The 25,424-nt window shown below is 38.4% G+C and overlaps 1 protein-coding gene across 1 annotated transcript in view; it reads right to left on the bottom strand.

Moving 5' to 3' along the window:
* cand1 (cullin-associated and neddylation-dissociated 1) overlaps positions 1-20,564 on the bottom strand; it is a 98,769-nt gene extending 78,205 nt beyond the window's left edge. The window contains exon 1 of the mRNA XM_039769733.1: positions 20,154-20,564. Within this exon, the coding sequence (XP_039625667.1) occupies positions 20,154-20,221 (68 nt within the window). The 5' untranslated portion in view covers positions 20,222-20,564. The remainder of the gene's footprint in view (positions 1-20,153) is intronic.
* Between the last annotated feature and the right edge of the window lie 4,860 nt (positions 20,565-25,424).

Genomic DNA, 25,424 nt, shown 5'->3' with positions numbered 1-25,424 from the left:
TTGTGATTGATGCAGAATGTGGTCTGGCATTATCTTGTTGAAAAATGCAGGGTCTTCCCTGAAAGAGATGGCGTCTGGATGGGAGCATATGTTGTTCTAGAACCTGAATATATTTTTCTGCATTGATGGTGCCTTTCCAGACATGCAAGCTGCCCATGCCACACGCACTCATGCAACCCCATACCATCAGAGATGCAGGCTTCTGAACTGAGCGTTGATAACAACTTCGGTTGTCCTTGTCCTCTTTGGTCCGGATGAAATGGCGTCCCAGATTTCCAAAAGAACTTGAATCGTGACTCGTCTGACCACAGAACAGTCTTCCATTTTGCCACACTCCATTTTAAATGATCCCTGGCCCAGTGACAACGCCTGAGCTTGTGGATCTTGCTTAGAAATGGCTTCTTCTTTGCACTGTAAAGTTTCAGCTGGCACGGCGGATGGCACGGTGGATTGTGTTCACTGACAATGGTTTCTGGAAGTATTCCTAAGCCCATTCTGTGATTTCCTTTACAGTAGCATTCCTGTTTGTGGTGCAGTGTCGTTTAAGGGCCCGGAGATCACGGGCATCAAGTATGGTTTTACGCCTTGACCCTTACGCACAGAGATTGTTCCAGATTCTCTGAATCTTCGGATGATGTTATGCACAGTTGATGATGATAGATGCAAAGTCTTTGCAATTTTTTGCTGGGTAACACCTTTCTGATATTGCTCCACTATCTTTCTGCAACATTGTGGGAATTGGTGATCCTCTACCCATCTTGGCTTCTGAGAGACACTGCCACTCTGAGAAGCTCTTTTTATACCCAATCATGTTGCCAATTGACCTAATTAGTGTTTATTGGTCTTCCAGCTCTTTGTTATGCTCAAATTTACTTTTTCCAGCCTCTTATTGCTACTTGTCCCAACTTTTTTGGGATTTGTTGACACCGTGAAATTTTGAATCAACATATTTTTCCTTTAAAATGATACATTTACTCGGATTAAACGTTTGATCTGTCATCTACGTTCTATTACAAATAAAATATTGACATTTGCCATCTCCACATCATTGCATTCAGTTTTTATTCACAATTTGTTTAGTGTCCCAACTTTTTTGGAATCCGGTTTGTGTATATATAAATAAAATCTCTCTCTCTATATATATATATATACACACACACACACTATAAATATCTATCTATCTCTATATATCGCAGCGGCAAAGTACTGCCTTAAAAATATTTATTAAGAAGAAAATTAAACCTTTTTAAACTGAGGGAAAATATACCAATAATTATTTGTTAAGGATCTCTTTGTATACCACATTGTGAGTTCGGCCCTCCGGTTGTAATATGACCAAGCTGTGCGCTGAGCTTACTCTTAAGCATGCAACGTACAGTTGGCCATGTGAACAGTAATCTTGTTTCAAATCTCACAGCTTGGATTGCTGCTGTCATAATCGGTTTGAGTTTCATGGTTTGTTTAAATTACGACAGTATTTGTAGGACTGGTGTTGAAGTGACATTCGGCATCTGTCAAGCGTTGTAAGTATACAACCGGTTTCATCGATAACTTCACATCCAGCTTTTGAGAGTTTAAACATTCATAAACATCAAAGTGTCCACTACTAAAATCATCACCTGTGAATCTAAGATGTTTAAGAGGCATTGGCGGTTGTCCAAAGGTGTAAAATATTTGGCCATTTCGGTTCACTTGAAAGCAACAACCGAACAATTCAGCGGCAGCCATCAAGTCACATGCAGAACCATAGGTGAAGGGCTTAAGCATTTCACTCTTATAGTGCTCCTCTGTAGTATAATTATCTCCCGTACCGTCATCAGTCCAAACCTTGAACCTGTCCCAGTCATTCAATACATAAGACACAATTTTTCTCCAGATATCAAGAGTGAGACTGATATGGCCGTGCAATATGTAACACAGAAAATGGAAAAGATAGGTGCCATCTCCGGGCATGGAAACCACTCAGTAAGTGACAGTTCTTTGATCGATGGTGATCATCTCGATAGACATGTTAATGCGGGTACAGTTGGAATGATAAAGGAAATGGGTACCTGAACAATGTAAAGTAAGTTTAAAATACCTAAACAATAACTATAATCAGAATAAATGAACAATAAAACAGCGGAGAAGCCGTGGATTAAATAAAAAGGCAGTAGTTATCAGCAGGGAGACGCGAATCCCGTGGCGAAGCAAGGAAGGGAATGAAGAGACTGAAGCGACGGACGGCCTTATATAGGCAGGCAGCCAACAACGTGGGAGGCGTTGGGATGGGGGACCCAACGGCGCCTCACATGGTGACTGAGCTGCAGGCTATGGACATATATATGTAAGTAAGTAGGATTCAGTTAGCGTTGGGAACCCGCGTACCAAATTTCTTGAAGATGGGCCCATAAGTAACAAAGACTGTTGAAAAGTTCAATATGGCGGCCGACAGTGGCATCATACCACCGAAATAAGTACCAAATATCAGCCTTCTACCTACACGGGAATTTGGAGAATTAGTGACGTTGGAAAGTTCAATATGTCGGCTGACAGTGGCGTCAAACCACCGAAATAAGTACGTACATTGGTTTCGGTTAGCGCAGGGAAGCCGCCTACCAAAGTTCGTGAAGATGGGGCTATGAATAAGAAAGTTCAACATGGCGGACGTTGTTGACCATTATAACCGTTATGCGTAGAATTTCGAAATGAAACCTGCTTAACTTTTGTAAGTAAGCCGTAAGGAATGGGCTTTCCAAATTCCAGCCTTCTACCTACACGGGAAGTTGGAGAATTAGTGATGAGTCAGTGAGTGAGTCAGTCAGTCAGTCAGTGAGGGCTTTGCCTTTTATTAGTATAGATACACAGAGGCAGTTGCGTTTCGATAGTAAATTGTATTTGTGTTTTTTTACAATTATACTGTATTATTGTTTGCCCATGTTACATACAGTGCATCTGGAAAGTATTCACAGTGCATCACTTTTTCCACATTTTGTTATGTTACAGCCTTATTCCAAAATGGACCAATTCATTTTTTTTCCTCAGAATTCTACACACAACACCCCATAATGACAAAGTGAAAAAAGTTTACTTGAGTTTTTTCAAATTTATTAAAAATAAAAAAAACTGAGAAATCACATGTACATAAGTATTCACAGCCTTTGCCATGAAGCTCAAAATTGAGCTCAGGTGCATCCTGTTTCCCCTGATCATACTTGAGATGTTTCTGCAGCTTAATTGGAGTCCACCTGTGGTAAATTCAGTTGATTGGACATGATTTGGAAAGGCACTCACCTGTCTATATAAGTGCAGCTTTGGCAGCAATTACAGCCTCAAGTCTTTTTGAATATGATGCCACAAGGTTGGCACACCTATCCTTGGCCAGTTTCGCCCATTCCTCTTTGCAGCACCTCTTAAGCTCCATCAGGTTGGATGGGAAGCGTCGATGCACAGCCATTTTAAGATCTCTCCAGAGATGTTTAATCGGATTCAAGTCTGGGCCACTCAAGCATATTCAAAGAGTTTTCCTTAAGCCACTCCTTTGATATTTTGGCTGTGTGCTTAGGGTCATTGTCCTGCTGAAAGATGAACCATCACCCCAGTCTGAGGTCAAGAGCGCTCTGGAGCAGGTTTTCATCCAGGATGTCTCTGTACATTGCTGAAGTCATCTTTCCCTTTATCCTGAATAGTCTCCCAGTTCCTGCCGCTGAAAAACATCCCCATAGCATGATGCTACCACCACCATGCTTCACTGTAGGGATGGTATTAGCCTGGTGATGAGCGGTGCCTGGTTTCCTCCAAACGTGACGCCTGGCATTCACACCAAAGAGTTCAATCTTTGTCTCATCAGGCCAGAGAATTTTGTTTCACATGGTCAGAGTCCTTTAGGTGCCTTTTGGCAAACACCAGGCGTGCTGCCATGTGTCTTTTACTAAGGAGTAGCTTCCGTCTGGCCACTCTACCATACAGGCCTGATTGGTGGATTGCTGCAGAGATGGTTGTACTTCTGGAAGGTTCTCCTTTCTCCACAGAGGACCTCTGGAGCTCTGACAGAGTGACCATCGGGTTGTTGGTCACCTCCCTGACTAAGGCCCTTCTCCCCCAATCGCTTAGTTTAGATGGCTAGCCAGCTCTAGGAAGAGTCTTGGTGGTTTTGAACTTCTTCCACTCACGGATGATGGAAGCCACTGTGCTCATTGGGACCTTCAAAGCAGCAGGAATTGTTCTGTAACCTTCCCAAGATTTGTGCCTCGAGACAATCCTGTCTCGGAGGTCTACAGACAATTCCTTTGACTTCATGCTTGGTTTGTGTTCTGACATGAACTGTCAATTGTGTGACCTTATATAGACAGGTGTGTGCCTTTCCAAATCATGTCAAATCAACTGAATTTACCACAGGTGAACTCCAATTAAGCTGCAGAAACATCTCAATGATGATTAGGGGAAACAGGATGCACCTGAGCTCAATTTTGAGCTTCATGGCAAAGGCTGTGAATACTTATGTACATGTGCTTTCTCAGTTTTTTTTATTTTTAATAAATTTGCAAAAACCTTAAGTAAACGTTTTTCATGTTGTCATTATGGGGTGTTGTGTGTAGAATTCTGAGGAAAAAAATGAATTTAATCCATTTTGGAATAAGGCTGCAACATAAAATGTGGAAAAAGTGATGCACTGTGAATACTTTCCAGATGCACTGTATAATGCAGTTATAAAGTCATATATTGTACAATGATTTTTTTTTGGTAATTATATTATTTAAAAAAATAGTGGAATGAACAAATGAGAAAAGTCTTAAACATCAATAAGTGAAAGTCCTAAATGTTTGTATTTTCCTGTTTAAAATAGAATAAAAGCTGCAACACCTCTACCTGAAGGACAATTAAAATAAAAAAAAAACAGACATTTAAATAATTAAAATAGACAGATGAATGAGCAATGCTGACTTCAGAATATCTGTTTGAATCTCTGTTTGTATTATCTATTACAGTCCACGGTTAGACCCTATTCAAATTTAAAGATGCAAGGTAAAACAGGAGAAATCTTTTAAAACTTTTCTCCAACCACTCAGGCATATTGCATGCATTTGGGTGTAACCTTCAAACTTGCCACTTAGTTTGGATGAAAAAAACAAGCCAATACTTATTCCTGCAAACCCTAGCTGCTACTAATAGTACAATATGCTGCCCTTTTTTCAGTGGCTGCAAATGAAAAAGCTAGAAAAAGAGAGGTTCAGTCTTTCTCGATGGGCATCTCTCCCTTTTTCCTAGCATGCAAAAACATATTTTCCTTTTAGCTAGAGCTCATTGAATTAAACAAAGAAAACTTTCCGACAGCGTTTACCAGATAAATGATATGGTCCTTTTAAATATTGGGTTTTTCTTAATCGCATCACGGAAGATCTTAAGACAAAAAAACATTTGTAGACTTTCAACATTTCAAGCCATTCAAATTTCTAATAATTTGAACAATCCTCTTTTTCTTGCTGGGTCTACCAAAACTTTTAATTTATTCCAAAGAGCTTTACACTCATTTTCTAAGACATTTTCTTTTCATCAGTGGTATTGACCATTTGTTCCATTTCTTTTATGGAGATTGTTAAAACATATTTAATATTATCAAGCTGAGCACCAACCATTCTAATTTTAGTGTCCAATTTCCTAACAAACACTCTGAGTAATTATCTAGGATTTCACTTCATCCCTCACTTCCTGCTCACTCAAGTCCTCAGACATAACAGTCATTCTTTCATCTCTATCCTCAACTTAATCAAGTTCCACATACTGAACATTTTCTATGTATTCTTTCTAGAGCTGCAACAAATGATCAATGTCATGAATAATAACTGATGATGAAATTAATTTTGATATCAATTAGTTGTATTGTTATTAATTATGTAACTCACTTTTCCCTAAAAGTCAATGTTTATCACATTTCAAGATATAAAAGAGACACAGGTTGTAAACAGGCTGCAGGTTCGGCAAGCAAAGAACATAAAAGTATGGAGTAATTTTAAATTCACATCTGGTAAGAAATTCAACTGTTGCTTGATCTATGAAAATGAGCTTACTCAATACGGGGTCATAACTAATGTGGGAGAACCTTAAAAGAAAATACATCAGTATAATGAAGAAGTTTCTGTCACTCGCACATTTGGATAATCTAGCAGCACTCTCACTTCTTTTATTTCTTCTAACAGCTCAAAATCCTTATCTAAGTCATTAACAATATGAAAAGTCTCTTTTGTAGAGTATTTTTAACATTAATAGGTAGTATTTGATTTTGCACTGTGAAGAAAAACGTGGCTTTAAATAAACAAAGCACGGTTCAGCTAGTGGTTGTTTTAAATAAAATAAAATACTCAAGGAAAGATTTGTCAGTGCTTGTTATTGGTTTCAGTCTTATTTCTCCTTGATGTCATTGACCGTCTTAAAACTCTGGATTAATCTAAATAATAACTGACCAACTAATCAATTAACAAAAGAGCTGTTAATTGCAGCTCGAATTCTTTCACAATGCCCTAGTGGTGTTTCTTAAACACCTGGGGCCTCATGAATAACACCGTGTGTAGAATTCACACTATAACATGACGTAAGCACAAAAGACGAAATATGCTTACACATAGAAAAATCCCGATGCAGGAATCTGTGCGTACTCCAACTTCCACGTTCTTCCGCTACATAAATCCCAGCGCCAGCGTGAAAAGTAACGCTTGTGCACGCGCCTTATGTCCCGCCCCAACTCCTCCCAGAATTACACCTCTTTGAATATGCAAATCAATATAAAATCACCCTTAAGCTCAGCCTTCTGTGAAAAGACAATGGGAAAAGCACAGGGGAAAATATAAGAATTTCAACGAATACCAAGTGGAGGCAAAGGAAAAACATACTATTTGTTTAATTAAACCATGGTATAATCAACAAAAAGAAGTTGATCGAGTGACATAGCGTGTTGGAGAAACTTGAAAGCTCAGATATCAATGTCCCCGTGAAAAGGCAAGTCGTAGCCCACCGTCTGAGTGTCATATGAAAGCTTATTAGGGTACAGAGGAAAAAAAAAGGCACACGGTGGGGAAAAAAGCATGAAATGTCAACTTCAATCTCGAAATTTCCACTTAAATCATGTAGTTTATTTTATCATTAAAGTATAACATCATAAACGTCATTTTAAAATCGTTTAATTAACCAGTTTCTCAAATCACATTGTAATTAAAGTAGCACGTTAAATGCTTTGTTTTGTATGTGATCTTCTATGTGCTCTGTGTGTGTGAATCACTACTTGCTTCTTAAACCAGCTCTCTACAGGCGGCTGGACACAGAATCCATTATATTCATGATATTACAACTCTCTGAATAACTAAAATACTGAGATGTATACGTGATATCATTTTCATGATGATAGGAGTTAAAGCGTGTTATTAAACATGGGTTTCACAGTGCAGTGATTGGGTGTGCGCAACCTTCGATGAAATTATTTATTGCAGCAGTACTCATGGGTGGCTTTAGGCTTGTGGCGGCCCTGGGCAGAAAAAGAACCGGTGGCTCCTTCGCCCGCCAATGTCAATATGGTATCTTATGCACGGTGGATGGCCACGCCCGTTTTAGACACTAAATAGCTGCCTCGTGCTCATGACACAAGCGTTTGACTTTTGTCGAAATTTGCTGCTGCGTTTTTAGCTGTGTCGTTATTTTCTCTTTCTGTTTTATATTCAACTAGCAAAATACCCGCGCTTCGCAGCAGAGAAGTAGTGTTTTAAAGAAGTTACGAAAAAGAAAAGCAAACATTTTAAAAGTAACATAACATGATTGTCAATGTAATTGTTTTGTCACTGTTATGAGTGTTGCTGTCATGAAGGATTTGATTATCATTATTTCTTTCCATCAGGTTCGTATTTGGAGGATGTGTTGTGTTCAAGTTATATTCCGTGTTTCGAAGTGTTCCCTACCCAAATCGGTACTCGTGAATCTAAGATGTTTAACAGGCATTCCCGGTATCAAGTTGTGGATTTGCCTGTGAATATTTAGCGGCAGCGTGTCTATGAACGTAATTTAAACTTAAGCTTTACACCATGCTTTCCTAATGATATGTGTACAAAGGCTTGTTAAGCGCCAGAGGGTTGTTCGTTTCCTATTGCATCAATAAGCAGCTCATCTTCCTCTTTATCTGAGACATCACACACTGCATGCACGGGTTTACCTATTCCCAGTCCTGCAAAGTCAGTTCACGTGAGCTGCTCGGAGTACATGCATCGAAGGTTCTCAGCTGTGCTTGTGCTATGTCTTATGATTTTGCGCTGTCCACGGCTTCATTTATTGTTAGCTAAGACCCGGCACTTAAAAGTTTCTATCGCACTTTTGCTGAGTTTGTGCCAAACACTAGTCTATCCCTGACCATCTCATCTTCATTTGCATAAGCACAGTCCTTCACCCGCGAATATTTTGCGGCAGCGTGTCTGTTGGATAGCTCCTGACGGACAGCCTTATATGGGCAGGCACTCAATTACGTGGGAGGCGTGACGATGAAGGACACAACTCCGTCTCACACGGTGACCGAGCTGCAGGCTATGGCCGTATATATGTACATAAGTAGGTTCCAGTTATGACCGTTACGCGTAGAATTTCGAAATGAAACCTGTCTAACTTTTGTAAGTAAGCTGTAAGGAATGAGCCTGCCAAATTTCAGTCTTGTTGGAGAAGTTGGAGAATTAGAGATGAGTCAGTCAGTCAGTGAGTCAGTGAGTGAGGGCTTTGCCTTTTATTAGTATAGATATATATTGGCGTGGCCGCCCTTGCAGTCCTTGCTTTTCTTTCTCCACGTAACTGATCGCCACACAATCAGTAATAGATGTTAAGCCATCTGTAAGCTTAGAACGCCGATTTTTCAAAATGTTTAAGGAACATTGAACTATCTTCGTAGTACATGATTAATTATGCTATCCTTCACGCCAGTCCCAGTGAAGAATATAGATTATTTAAATGCGTTTTATAAAGTGGCTCAAGCTGTGCAATATTATAAATGTAGTGCAAGTTTACAGTGAGGTAATTGTACTTATAAGTACAAACAGTTCTACAAGGAGCAACTGATTGAGTGCGTTTATAGTTCTTGGGATGAAATGGTTTCTGAACCGCGTGGTCCGTACAGTAAAGGCTTTGAAACGTTTTGCCGTGGCTGAGGTAGCGTGTGCTTGATACTGTATACCGATAATTCTCTTTCCGATCAGCTGCTGCCGTGATTCACACTCAGATACAGTGATATAAATACTCCGAGCGGTGCAGTGAGAGTAATATGGAAAAAGATGATCTGCTGTGGCAACTCCTAACGGGAGCAGCTGAAAGAAGAAGAAGGTACAGTGAGAGTAACAACGCTAAAGCAGTTATGGTATTTGGAATACTATGGCTATTCCCTGGATCATTATATTGTTACAAGTTAATTACAATCAGATGCATTACACTAATAAACAATATGCGGTTAGTTTCAGCGTATTTATAAAGCCGCGTCAGGAAAATAAGGAGTAACCACACAGGAACAGCAGCATTGCTTTGACGCTGGGTGCCGCCAGTCTGCAAAACTGAGCAGAGAACTTGCGTACGACAAGGTATGAGGTACCGTGGAAAAGTGCGTAGCTTTACGCCAAGTGTAGGTTTTATACATCGCTATTTGAACATGGAAAAGTTCTTACGCAACATTTCTGTGCGTACGCACCGTTTATACATGAGGCCCCTGGTGTTTGTATAAGGCTTGTAGATTTGGGTGACAAAATAACTTTTTGTTTTGCATGCTGCATGTGAAAATTTTTGAATACCAGTTTTACTTTTGGCTTTACCTTGGTGCCAAGTGGACTAGGAACTCGGACACTGAATTTCCAGCATGACTGAAGCCTTTATCCATTTCATCAATAACCTTGCAGCAACCCATAAAAGCATATGAATAATTTTGGTCTTAATTGCTCTTTAGATTTTCAAGGCATTTTTGTTGCTATTTTGAAGGCATACTGCCTTCTGCATCATTAGATGCCTTGCACCTCCAATCTCTAATATTTAAAAATTTTTTTTTTTTAAATTACCGTAGATACTTGCCTATCAGTCAACCTCGCAGATAAGTCGAGTGTATTGTTTAAGCCGAAAATTATAAAATTTGTTATGACCCGCGTATAAGTCAAGGGTAAATCAATCAACAATCAATCAACATTTATTTATATAGCACATATTCATACAAAAAAATGTAGCTCAAAGTGCTTTACAAAATGAATAGAGAAATAGAAGACACAATAAAAGATAAACATAAGTCAACATTAATTAACATAGAATAAGGTCCGATGGCCAGGGTGGACAGAAAAAACAAAAAAAACTCCAAAGGCTGGAGAAAAAAATAAAATCTGTAGGGGTTCCAGACCAAGAGACCGCCCAGTCCCCTCTGGGCAATCTACCTAACATAAGTCAAACAGTCCTCTTTGTATTTAGGCTTTTGATGGAAGGACCTGATTATGATGGTCACGTAGACTTCTGGCTTTCAGTAAGGGTAAAGCTTGACAGCCTATCAAATTCTTTGAATTTCATAATTATACCCAATGTACCTGGGCCCAGACTTTCAACATTTTAATCTTTGAAGAATTTTAGTAAGCCAAAATTAAAACTCCAAAAACATTTTTATTCATTTACTTACAGTTAGAATATTTCAATTAAATTCGTATTCAAATACCTTGCATATAATAAAGTGGCCCTAAGTGTCTTCTTCAAATCCTTCAAAGTCTGACTCTTGTTGGGATCATAGCTTAAAATAGCTGCCTGACATCCCAATTATACTGAATGTGGGTGGAGTTGTCGGGGTTTTGGGGGGTGGAGTTTTGGGATTGAGTGTTTGTTGACGGCGTGGTGGGGCTCTTGTGTCTTTGGTCTCTGTTAAGCTAAAACAGGCACTTTAAAATGAAGGAGATAATAAAGTCAACCATTGAGCAGTCAAGCCTTGTGTGTCACTCCCTGCTGTATATTAGGAGAAGGGAACTCAGCGACAGGGTTTAACCCCAGAGCACGTTGCTCTGGCCCTGGAGCTTCACACCACTGGACACGAAGAAGGAGAAGCTCCCCTGCGTCACCCCGACCACAGTCCGGAGACAGGCAGGAAAGGTAACACTGGGGGCTCGTCCAGGATTATTCCTGTCAGCACTAGTAAGTGACACGAAGCTTGTAAAACTGAAAGAAAATTGGTGCATTCAATTGGTGGAGTGTGTAACTAGGAAACAACAAAACTAGTGGTAGATGCTGACCTGGAAGCAGAGTTTTCCAAAGCCACCGCAATTAGCACCAACCCCTTTAGGACATTGCCCACGGAAGAGGAAACTATGTCCCACCATTTTCCACTAGTAAACTGGGAGAAAAGTGTCGAGGATGGGATTGTCGGACGTGAACGTGAGCGCCATTGTAACCCTTTCGTACAGACGCCGTGGACCGAACTCCGAGAACATCGCTATAAAGCCTGAACTGTTTTGTGAAGAGTATTACTCGACACCTCCGGTACCAATCCGTTTATTTCGTATGTAACAAACGAAGATAATTATGACAGCAGGATCGAGACCCATTCATTGATATTGTGCTTTAAAATCCGGTGCACCTTATGGCCCGAAATACTGTAGGTTTCTAGTTACCGCCATCTACTGGCAGCTAATGGTATGTTTGTTATCCAAAAGCTAATGCTCAAATTCAAGTGCTGTATTTCACAGTTTAAAGAATTATTTAATGAAATTAGTGTTGCCCCGTGGATAAGTCAACTTTGTGTTTTTGAATGAATTTTAAGGCATAAATTTTTAGACTTATACATGAGTATCTACGGTAAATGCTGGTGCTGCAATAGAAGTTATAGAAACCTTAATAAATGAAAAGATCAAATTCAAAATTTTCAAACACTTCGGCTTATTTAAATAACAAAATGAATATTTTGTTTTGTTATTGAAGGTTACACATTCATGTGTTAATTTTCTGGACCAGCTTTCATCCAGTGAAGGAAAAGTGAAGATGCTGCTTTCATGTACTAATTCTAGACTGTACAAGAACTACGTAAATTGTGAAAAATACAATCCAGTGGGAAAGAAGTCTTATAAAGTGATCATCTGAACATATTATGCCCATTCACAAAAGTATAAAAAAAATACATAAATTACCAAATGAACTTAAACTTAACTAAAATTCACTACTGCTTCAAACGTTACAAATTACCATATCTCTGAATTATGAAATTAACATAGAATTCTTTGCGCTATTAAAGGCAAACAATCTACCATGTATAATATTATTTAGTAATCAGATTTTTAGACTAAAAAGCAACTGCTGCCAAATACTGCCCAAATAATTGGTGCCAACAAACCCTGATCATAATGTCTTCCTCTGGTCTATAACACTAGAATTACCAGCGCCTACGAAAAAACTTGTAGATCCGGCCCACCTTAAATCCGTTTGCACCTCTACGTCAGCGTCTTTTGTCCTGTAAATGTGCCGATAAAGACAAGCAGCCTGCTATCCCATCCCCCCACCGCTGCAGAACGTGCACAATGTTCTCCCAGCTCATGCCTTGATTGATTATCTGGGAGTGAAGTGCTGGGGTTTTAGAGTGGAAATAATAGATCACTATTTGGAACATATGCTGTAAGAGCCATTTTCCTAGTTCTATAAAATTTATGAATATTTTACTAGATGATAATGCATAATATATGAGGTTCCTATAACCCCCGCGAACTGAATTGAGTCGGTATTTTCATGTCATTTTCTAACAGCTTTGAGTGAACAATGTTCTCCAGTTAGTGTCTAGCCTTGCCTTGTGTAAGGTACAGAGGCATACGGTTTTTAACCGTGTTCTTGTTTGTGCTCGTGTTCGTGCACGTGTACGTGACCGTGCCTGGGCGCATGTCTATGTGCCAATGGCCTACAGGCCTTTTGAGTGTGAAGTAACTCGTAAAATAAAAGATTTAAGTGTTGAACCATATGTTTAAGGCATTCAGAAGAAGAAATTAAGAACCTTTAAGTATCGAAAGAAATAAAGAATGTTTAAGTATAGAAATAACCAAAGTTTCTCAAGAAAAGCTAAGTTTATACAAGATACATTTTTTCCTTTTTTTGCCTTTATTCTACGTGTGTAACTATTTTTCTTTTTATTCTTGTGTGGATTATTTGCTTTTAACTTTCACTAAATTTTAAAACAAATTTTTGGACTGTGACATATCTTTGATACGTGTCTTACCCGTGCCCGACTTCACCTTATACATCGGAGGCTACACATGCATTTCACGTGTGTTCTGTTTCTACAATAATCTGTGTAAACACATTGTTAAAACAGATACGTTTTTCATATTTTAGTAGTAAATGATAAAATGTTGGCATGGGCTATATAATGTGTGAAGCCTCAAGTCCAAAGATCAAATAAACACTTTCACAAAAAGGTTCAAGGACGATACTACAGCTTTCGTGGTAATGGTAAAATTTGCTGACTTGTAATCAAGAGTCCCCGGTTCGATCCCGACTGCCTCCTATATTTTCTGTTTTCAGTAGCGAGCTGCTCTTATTGTTAATATTATATAGTACACACATACATTTGGTTTGCGTCTGTAGCAGACGGTGTACATTTATAGGACTTGTAAAAGTTACCTTTTTTTTTCCCCACTTTTATTCTCTCAGTCACGATCAGAACACATACTACCGCCCAACCACCGGGATCTGACTCTGTTAGTTTTTATTTGAAACTGGGAGTAACTGTAGATGCGAGTGGTGTTTTGAGGCAATGGAACTGAACATTCCCTGATCTGGAGGAATAAAAGCTGACACACAAACGCTGGTGAATCTGCCTTCTTCGTATCTCACCGTCACTTGATTTTTTTTTTTTTAATTCAGTTTTATTGAGTGTTCCTGCTCATGCTGAATTAGTATGCACCTTATGGTCTATGATGTAAAAAAAAAAAAAAATAAGAGAGACAGGTACAAGGCTCCAGAAAGAAAAAATAAATTTGGGAGCAATTTGATTTTATTCTGTTTTGTGCTGAAAATCCTCGCTCGCACTGAGCTGCAGATATCGGAAGCACCAGCATTATTTTGACTAAGTGAAGCAGATTTTTAAAATTTGTACAGAACAGCTCCTTGCTCAGCATCACTGCCCATAGGTCACCATAAGTCTTACCCATAAACTGACCCTTCACTAATATTTTCAACATTAGCCATTCCTTCTGCACAGCTGTGACATCACAGCCATTGTTTGATAAGAGCTCCCTGTACCATTTAACAAGTGTGTCTATCTCACACTTGCCATAGCTATCAATGTCCTCTGGCCATGCATCATGACAAAACACTGAAAATGACTTGATGATTTCTGATCCCTTTGAATGTCTGTGCTGTGTAACACTTGACATCATGTTTGCAAACCTGATCTCCAATTCTTTAACAGTAATGTCAACTGTTTTTTCAATTGCGGCCTTTAGATCACTTCTGAATGTGGCCTGATTTTGGGGGCCTTTCAATTTAACATTTTGGAAGGTTATGACTGTGTGGCTACTTGCAGCCCTGTCACTCCTGCTTGTTGATGGCCCTTCCTGTTGAACCTTCAGGCTGAGAACCTATGTGCTGTAAGAATTCCTGCAGCTTCCCTTCTCTCACAGCATTTTCCTTAAATCCTTTAATTGTTACCACACAGCCCACAATTGCAGCAACTGCCTGATGAAGTATATGAGAATTGTTTTGAAGAGTAAGGCTCAGCTTTGAGACCTCTGAAAAAAGGTCATGTAAGAAGTGACAAAAGGCAACGAAAGACAGGCTTTCCATTTGCTGAACAATGTGTTTGGCTCTTCCCTTTATGTCTATGTTTTTGGACATGACTGCAAGGTGCTCCACAAGATGATGCACAGCAGTGTACTGCCCCTGACCTGTTGCATAGTTTGAATGAAGAAAAACTGAGAGTGCCCGATAAATGTGTAGCAACCAGCGCTGAGTTTTTACTGCTGATGGGTTTCGTACTGTGCATCCTAACTCTGCTCCTATAGCCTTCAGCTCCCCTTGCTTTTGGGACTGAAATGATATGTTTTCCACACTAGTTGTAGAAGGTCATAAACTTTTTCAGTCATTGGCACTGACCTTTGTGTGTTTAGCATTGCCAGTTCCAGCCGATGGGGTAGACAGTGGAAAGACAGAGCATGTTCACCTATCTCTTTTCTGAAAAGTGCCCCTATTCCCCCTGTTGCACCCATGTTCGCGCTTGCACCATCTTCTCCAAAAGCACTCATTTTATGTACCCACCAATTTGAACTGGTTGGGTCAGCATTTTGAAGCAGTGATTTAATGGTGTTTTGAATCTGCATGACCATAATCATCTCAGCCAAACCTACTAGATGAGTCTTGGGTGTTCCATCACATACAACATACCTACAGTACGTGATGACATTGTCTTTCCATGAGACATCTGTTCCACAATCATTTATAACAGAGATGTAGTTTACCTTTAAAGCTTCTTCCAGCACACTACTTTTTAATTCATCTGCAGTGCAACCTACAAACTCTGCACATGCTGTATCATTATCATATGTTTTTGACACATCCATGTCATTCTTCTTCATCAGCAGAATTTGAGATTTAAACTTTGTGAACGGTACTTCTTCCAGTGCAATCATATATGCTGCATTGAATTTTATTTTTAATTCTTTCATCTCATTTTCTGTCACTTTCTCATAAGCACATTGCACTACCTTTGCTATGGGGGTGTCATGAGAAGCAGACCTAGCGATCACACAGTCTGTGGCATTCTTGTGTTTCTTACTCTTTACCATGCTTGTTTCTTTTTTAAAACGGCTCGTACCACAAATGAATTCTATTTTACCAGCTATTTCTTGTCCGACTTGTGCACAAAATCTGCAATACATCTTTCCCTTGTCATACCGTAACCAAGCGAACTCCTGTAACCAAGCTGCTTTAAACTGTCTTCCAGGCGTCGGAGCCACGGGTGCAGAAGACTTTGCTAACGGGACAGAGTTGTCATCCTTTAATAACTGTACATTTCCGGATGCTGGTGGCTGTACCTCAGATAACCCACTGACTGAATTATCTTCGGTTCGTTCAGAAGAAGACAAGGCAGTATTTGGACGAGTGGGCATTGAGAAAAAGTTGGAAATTTTTCGTTTGCCCATTTTGCGTGTTACATGGAAACCTAGAACTTTTCACGTGTTATGTGGAAAGTTAGGACGGAATTCGAGGAGTAGTCGTGGCCCGATTCTCTTCTATTTCAGATCCCTATCCGCAGCAGTTAGTGAGATGACGTTTGAAGCAGAGTGGGCGTGTTAGATGATGCCTCGCTTCAGTTTGGCTTTAATCATGTGATAGTTTAATAGGAAAGGCAGATGCGGGCTGAGAGTGTTAGCACATAATTAAAAGCCGTTTCTTCGGCTTTAAAATTTAAAACTTTTCTTAGATTGAGAGAGAGAGATAGAGTCACCACCGACGACTGGAATGAAAAAACTAGTCGCAAAATAGAAAATCAAGTCCCATTGGCGACCATTTTAGTCGCCATCTGGAGCCCTGAGGTATATATATTTTTAATTATTCATTTTATGACCTGCATAGTACATTTCGGAAAACACTGTGGCACGGATGCAACATTATTCATATTCATTTGCATAACATCTTGCGCTTGTAATCGGTGACCGTGTGTTTTTTTTTTTTCCTGATCTTGCCAGTGTCCACGTTGCTGTATGGGGCGGTTTCTTTTGTACTCCAGGACATGAAGAGGAAAGAATAGTGTAGAGAGGTCAGTTCAGCACTATATGCAATCATCAGATTCAAATGTTAACAGTTCACACACATGCAAGGACCGTCCTTCCTACATTTACGTCGTGTACCTGTTGCAATGTACACACTTCTCTCTATGCTGTGGTTTCTATCACAAACCTGAAAGAAAGAGACAATATGTGTGACATTTTGAAGAAATCATTTTATGACCCGAATAGTACCAATCAGAAAACATCATCGCACGAATGCAATATCATTTGAAAACGAACAGCGTCAGATGGGGTGTGAATTTATACTGCTGCTGTTAGTAACAGTCAGATCAGGAGGGCGAAGGGTTACAGCATGATCATGATTGAGAGAATAAAACTGAAAAACACTAACAAAAGAAACAGCACCATACAGCAACACCACGACTGGCAAGATCGTGGGGGGGTTGGAACATGCGGTCACCGATTACAAGCACAATATGAATAATGTTGCATCAGTGTCACAATGTTTTCCGAAATGTACTATACAGGTCATAAAATGAATAATTCCAAATATCATATATACGTATGTAGGGTTTTTTTTGACATCGGGTGCATACTAATTCAGCGTGAGCAGGAACACTCAATAAAACCGAATAAAAAAAAAAATCAAGTGACGGTGAGATACGAAGAAGGCAGATTCACCAGCATTTATGTGTCAGCTTTTATCCCTCCAGATCAGAGAATGTCCAGTTCCACTGCCTCAAAACACCACTCTTATCTACAGTTACTCCCAGTTTCAAATAAAAACTAACAGCGTGAGATCCCTGGGTGTGGGGGGGGCGTTATGTATTGTGATCGTGACAGAGATATTAAAAGTGAAAAAAAAAGGTAACTTTTACAAGTCCTATAAATGTACACAGTCTGTTACAGACACAACCCAAATGTTTGTGTGTACTGTATAATATTAACAATAAGAGCAGCTCACTACTGAAAACGGCAGATATAGGAGGCAGTTAGGAACGAACCGGGGACTATTGATTACAAGTCAACAAATCTTACCGCTACACCACAGAAGCTGTTGTATTATTCTTCAACCTTTTGTTAAAGTGTTTATTTGATCTTTGGATTTCACACATTATATAGTTTACGCCAACATTGTGTCATTTACTACTAAAATATGAAAAACGTTTTTCAGTTTTAAAAATGTGTTTACACATATTATTGTAGAATCGGAACACACATGAAATGCACATATTCCAAATAACGATCTATTATTTCTACTCTAAAACTCCAGCCCTTCACTCCCAGATAATCAATTAAGGCATGAGCTGGGAGAACTTTGTGCACGTTCTGCGGCGGTGGGGGGATGGAATAGCAGGCTGCTTGTCTTTATCAGCACATTTACAGGACAAAAGATGCTGAGGGAGAGGTGCGATGGGATTTAAGGTGGGCCGGATCTACGAGTTTTTTCGTAGGCTCTGGTAATTCTAGTGATAAACCCATACTGCATCTCTGACAACTAGAGTATGAAAACCCAGCAAATAGTTTAGGTGTTGATTCAAGTGAATTTCCATTGTACATTGCATACTGAACATTTATATCCAAAGACACATGCTAATTTATTTTGAGGCCTCTAATAATTTCATAATGCACACCTTTTCAGAGTCATCACTGTAAGGACAATTTTTACATTTGCTTATTAGACTGACACCTTTATTCAAGATGACTTAAATCATTTAAGACACAATTGGTTACATTTGTTTTTTTTTCTAATTCAGAGAATTTGAACCAATAGCCTGAAAGACTGCTGTCATAAGGCTCATCACCTGACAAAACCAGAATAATGGTATCAATCGAACACACCCCCATCAGTGAAATATCAACTTCTTTCTAGATGTAATAAACACTGCAGGTTCTTGAAGACCACAAACACGTGCTATACAACAACTCACATAAATCCTCCATTTCAAAGTGCCTATAGAGTATTAATCTGGAGGTTAGAAAAAACCCAAAGTTTGGGATGGTTTTTACTGCACAGTGGTGCTACACAAATAAAGACTGATTTGTATTCCCATGCTTGACACTTCATTTGTAATAGATTTATTATTATGCTTTGGGTTATCACTCTAATAAGAAACCAGAATCAACATACTTTAAACATAGCACAAACAATGAGCAACTTTCATACTCTTCTATTTCATATGGTTTGTATTTTTGTTCAGGTTAATTGTCTTTTTTGCTCAAATTCAAAGCTTTGCGTTTCTGTATTTATGTTTAATTCCACAATTATTTGCATCCGGTGCTAAATATGTAATTTTTTATTTTGAATTTCTGTGAAACGCACTGTTCTTGGGAAAGGCATTATATAACTCAAATGTATTATTATTGTTATATTTTGGTGGCCAGTGAACACAGAAACATACACTAACATAAAATGTATTTTTCATTTTAGCATATTGATAGTGAAACTAATATATAACACAGGGATGTACACATACACATATGTAAATAACGGGTTGAATAATGGATGGATAAAAATGAAACTAATGTTACTATGTCCGGGTGATGTCAGGACTAAGGACAGTAAGAATTAAAGTTATGTTAAAAAAAAAAAAGGCTTATCTTCCGACTGGCAGTCGAAAGACAACGTCTTGACCACGAAGAGTATTATGGCAAATTGAGTTCCAGTTATTATCCATAAAACGGCAATTGGAGTTTCCGGGATCGTTTTTGCTGTTGTTTTATTACCCGTAATCATTATAATTAATCTGATGCCTACATTTAAATGAAATTCAACTCGTGGGGTACTATGAATACTGTTGCATATATCATGTTACAAAATGAAAATGCATCGTTGGGAGAACGTTTATAAAATTGGCGCTATATTGCTATTCTATATTCGCAGGAGTTGCACTTACATTTAGTTTAAAAACTATTAGATAAGAGTGCAGACCATATGCAGTGCTGTTCTGTCCCAAAATGCTGCATTCGCTACTAGCCAGTTCTGATCAGACTAACAAAACGCTTACTAAGCTGTGCAGGTTTACTTTACGATGACACGCCAAGAGTTTGTCCAGGAATGCATTGCTGGATTGTTTATTCCGCTCGTTGCCGCCAACTCATACATTTTTGCAAACAGCTTAACACGCCAGTGCGGTTCCATTTCAGTTTACTTAATAAGCTCAACACAATTAATAAGGTAATGCAGTTGCCACCAACTGAGACTACCTGTCACCGCTTTGGAGCTTCTCAACACTTCAGCTCTCAAAAACTGTCAATCTCTAGCGGCCTACTCCTGAAAGCAGCCGCCTCACGGCTGCAGTCTCAGTTCAAACGCTAGCACTTTTATTTTCAAAAGCATCGTACAGGTGAAGTGAGGAGGAGCGAGATATATAAGGAGTCGCCACACTGGAAATCACTATTAATGGTTAAAGTTAGAAAATAATAAACATTGTTTACCTGAAATCCTTGTCGCTGGATGTCATTTTTTCCAGGAGATTAGAGATGTGGTAGGAGGCGCTCGCCATTTTTGCGGCTACAGTACTCCGGTCGGGCCGGGTTAAAATATGGGGTGGGAATTCTATAGATCAAGTTTAGTTGATGGAAGTGAAGTGGGGATTGGTGTTTTATGAGGTTTTGCACCTCTCTGCAGTCTGTACACCTACGGGGACGGGTGAGATCTTTTCTTTAACGGCTGCAGCGATAACCCCGTGGTGATCCAAATTTCATTCCCGGATTTCCTAAAAGAAGCTGTGACTCAGTAACTCCGTATCTCTTTAGTGAGAGGAAAGCAGACGCGTTAGGTTAGTTCACGCTGTTACTGATTCTGCTCCAGGGCGCTTTTTCCTTTTCTGAAGGGTCAAAGTTGATAGTTTCTTGGAGGGCGGGACCAAGTAGAAGTTCAGCGGTTACGGTTGGTTCGCTTCGCTGTCAGTTTGTCATGGATCGGAAGAGTACTTCCTGTTTCCGTCTGTGGCATCATGCTCTTGCTGTTGCGCTCTCACTTTCAACGGTTTACCAGAGTTCTTTTGAACTACTTAGAACATAAATCTAAGCGATTTAAGATTTGTTGACGTATATGGCTAGCATCTTTTTTATTAACCACCCAAATGCTATAAATGTTAATTTATCAGAATTATTTAGAAGTAGCTCTTCATTATCGTTTAATGGCGAGGCTTTAAAAAGTAGCCAGCGTGCTAAATACATTAAATGGTGTAAATACACTGAATACATTAAATTGCTATATATTAAATATATACCCTCCCTTGTGTTGTAATAAGGGTAAACAAATACCAATAATGTGAAGGCTATTAACTAACGCGAAAAGTTTGAGAACTTAATACTTGTATTTACAGCGTGTGTGTGGATAAAGGAAAAATGAAATATATTTTTATTTTGTTTTTTTTACAAACAAATGTCATGAAATTAAAGTAAGTCATAGGGCAGTTCATCAGCAATCATTAGGAGCAAGGTCGGAACAACACGAACGACTGTCCATCACAAGGTGAACACATACATACACGAGGGCCAATTTAGCAACACCAATTCTACAGCAATACATCTACACTGGAAAAAATGTAGGTATCAATGGACCACGAGATTGGAGCAGCTGTTGAATGCAAAAGAACTGCACCAATTTTAGTTACTTTGCTCATATACAGATATACAATATATACATATATATAATTCATATATATAATATATATTTTTGTCAAGCCTAAATTGTATGACTGTACTAAAACAATATTATTTTACATCACTGTCCAGTTACTTAAGGGTGTCACTGTATGAAACATGTATAATAGTTATACTTGTTATTTTACGTCTGATTGTATCATAGTTTCTTTCATCTCATAGGTGACACTTCAGTTTTTTCCAAGCAGCTTATTACCACTGTGAACAATGGCATCACAGTGGATGAGAGAAGAAAAGGTTCTTAATAGTCATTTCTCAGAATCTGTCCTGCTCAGTCATTTAATATGTAAGTAACAAACAGTTTTCTTTGAACTTTGACCAGTGGGTGTATATGTGGCTAGCTGGTTAATTTTTGAAGTTTGTTTTTCTCTAGCATTCAAATATTGCTAATGCAATATGCTGTATATTTGTATTGTTGTGTATGTTTGACAGTTTTATGGATTATGAGTCATGGTGTTTGCTATGGTTGGTACACTGGACTTGTATCCACAACATCACCTTAAAAGTTGCACTGATGACACCATGTGATGCGACTTATGGGCCATGTCACAAAAAAAACAAATTGTCGTTGCAGCAAAAATAAAAAGTAAAATATATCTCCCTAAACAAAAGTAGTGTAGAAACAACATACAAACATAAAACTGCAGAGTATAATACATTATGAAAAATTATGAGGTCTTAAAGAAAAACATATCAAGCCCACAGAGGTTAACAAAAGAAGCAAAAATCATAACATAATAAACCCTGCTACCACACATAACTTTATTTTCACAGAGACTCCTGTCTAATTGATAAGGTGGCTCACCCACATACCCCCCACCAAAAAGGCAATAATCAGACAGCACTTTTATTTACTCTCATTTTCTCTTCTCACGAGTGCACTACATCCCTGCTTGGTAAACCACTGCCAAAACACAACTTTCAATTCTAAAGGAAAGGACCTTTAATCTTTAGACCAAAATTAATTCCTTGAGCAATCATATGAGTTCCTTTTCAGATTATGCAAGCTTCTAACAAGATATGTGGGTCATATAAGATCACCCTGTGGTTTCTCTAGATTGCTGTATGTCATATTCTTCTTAGCTGCTAAGACCCAATGGTGTCTTACCTCCCTCTTCAGGACTCTTTGCTGCCACCTAGTAAAGGAGGAATTCAGATACTGTCATACCTATCACCCACAACATTTTTCTCACCCTTGGTGCCTTTAGGGAATCTTTATTTGGAAATCCATTTATGTTTACAAGGTTCTAAACCCTGCCACGCTAATCCTGCCATCCCCCCACACCAACTGCGGTTTACCTATATTCACATTCAGAAATGCTTTCCATTTGTCAGTGCCATCTTCTGTCATTATATGACTTCTATTTAGCCCATCCACCTATCTTATGTCCTTTTACTGCATTATTCCCTGCCATGGCATCACTTGACTTGTATTAATTTTTATAAGCAACATCGTTAAGTGTCAGCACTTTTCACAAATATTTCAGTTCTGCATGGTCAAAACAGGTAGTTTCTATTTCATATTAGTGTGTTTCATAGCAAAAACATTTCCAATGGTCTTTATGAGAGAAAACCTGTAGTTTAAGATATGCAAGTGAGAAAATAATTGTAGGACATTTCATGTAAATCATTAAATATTTAACAAATTTTTATTTTAATTAAATTCTAATTATCAAAGTACAGAACCAATTCATTTTATTAAAATGTATAAATTAGTGCTATACTTATTTCTTGTTGAACCTTACCCTCAACAACTAATGGCTTGTGGTCATTTAAAAATTAGTTATACAAGTGAACATCCAGAACATTTCAGCAGAAGAGCATCCATGCAGATGTGTAGTTTACTAGGGTTTCCAGAGTTATCCAGCTACAAAGATTATGTGGGGGCTTAAATAACAGTCTTTTATGGGCTAGTCTTTTCAATGCAGCCTGTAAAAGATAGTAGTTTTACTGTAGTATTAGCGACTAGTGTTTTTGGTCCCTGCATTGTGTCAGATGCTGCCTGGAGGAGTTCTAGACTCCATGTTATTGTATGATGAGATTAAGTGAATTTGGAAATGTATGCTCTATTTTTTTATTACATTGATTTATTTCTGTTCACCTGAGCAATACTTTTTGGATCATTTAATTTCTTTTTAAATAATGATTGTGAGTTATGTGCTAGCATGAAATATTTTTTCTTTTAATGACGTAGTTAGACAATGGAAATAAAAATGGGCTAAAACCAGTGAATGATAAAAATCTAAGACAGATGTTTGTAATATATCAGTCTCCTGCACTTATTCTTTTTGAATTAACTATCTATGTTAAATTTATTTCTGTCAAATTAGCAATTAAATATTTTTAGTTAAACATTTCTACAGATTATTTTCCATTTGCTTTAGAATTTTCAATGAGTACTTTAAATGCTTGCACAAACATCTGGTAAACTGCCCTTGTCTAATCATTTAGAATAGCTTCTATCATTTCTTAACACCTATTCTGTTCTATTTATCAATGCACTTTGGTCAAGGGTTACCTTCTCTGTTTTTACTTCAAAGGAAGCATTGGTTTATATTTATATATTTAATTTGTATTAAAAAGAAGTGGGTGCATATGCCAATACATCTCACTGTTCTCCCACTTTGTATCACTATTTTTTTTACTCTGTCTGATTGGCAGTTGCCCTAAGCCTCACCTTAGATTTCTTTCTTTTGTGTTTCCAATTCTGTTTCAATGGATACGTTCTGCCATGGCTTGTAACAAAGGTGTGCTAAGTGTTTGATGTAGCAGCAAAGCTGTCAGTGTGCTGTAAAATCATCTGATTTGAGTGTGCCTCTCCCGTCAGGCTATAGTGACTGTATATGATTCAAAACATGAGCCAGTGCTGGTGTCAGATGCATATTCAAATCCAATCTATTTTTTACTATGCCATGTGTTCTCAAATCATGTTGTTGTTTTTTTTTTTTTGGCAGTACTGTTGTATATACTAAATCATATACAGACACAGTGGCTTAATTGCAAGCACATACTCTGTCTGACTTTTATAAATCAATTTTTTTCCTAAATAGGGCTTCATAAACAATCAAATTCATGTTACATCGTTGCTTCTGGCTACAGCCATGGTCCAGTCTTGGATGTGTGTCAGTATCAAGCAAAGAAAAACGACTCTTTATTGTTGTATTTTCATGCATTGTAAGGTCTGTAAAGTCTATAAAAACATTGTAAGTGCTCCGCCCTTGCAGCATGGTACTTTTCACTGTGCATTAACTCCATCCACTCTTTGCCATATTCTCTTTTCTCCATGTAGAAGCTGGTGCAGGCTGTGTATTAATTACACCATGTGAAAAACACTGAAATGCCTTTCTGAGTATGTTTACATATGGTTTTACCTAACTGAAATCATTGAACATTTTATTTGGTGATTATGGCAAGGGCACTTTCTCCTATTAAATTATGTAGTACTATTTGCATTTACATTTATTCAATTTAATAGGTGCTTTTATCCAAAATGACTTACAAAATGGTCAACATAATCAAGTAAGCATAAACTTGGGGACTGTTTAGAAATGAAGTGTTACAGGACAAAGTTGCAAAATTGCTCATCACAAGTGTTTTAATCCAAACGGAATGCAAAACTAGTTATTTCCTGAATTACAAGAACCTATCAAAGTATTATCCATTAGACAGATATTCACAGAACATTTTTCAAAGGCTTTATAAACAGACTGAGGGAAGGAGGTCATTCCACCATCTAGGAGCTACACATGACACAAATCTGGATTAAGATTTGATGCTATGCAGGGATTACATGACCAGATGCATATGTTATTCTTTAGTTAGGGTTTCTCCGCTGGCCATGGTTCAAAGTCTTGTTTCATGTCTTTTTTGTTCACTTTTGTACAATTTATTTATGTTAATGTTGCTTTGTTGGTCATGTGCATTATTTTTTGCTTTTCATCTTGTCCTCTGGTGTTATGTTCCATGTTTTGTGGGTAGTCCTCAAAGAGACATGGCCAACTACTAAACACCACCAGGAATTTCCTCCACCCTATA

This window comes from Polypterus senegalus, chromosome 11 (genome assembly GCF_016835505.1).
Source record: "Polypterus senegalus isolate Bchr_013 chromosome 11, ASM1683550v1, whole genome shotgun sequence".
Classification (NCBI taxonomy): domain Eukaryota; kingdom Metazoa; phylum Chordata; class Cladistia; order Polypteriformes; family Polypteridae; genus Polypterus; species Polypterus senegalus.
This window is presented reverse-complemented; position numbering and strand designations above follow the sequence as displayed.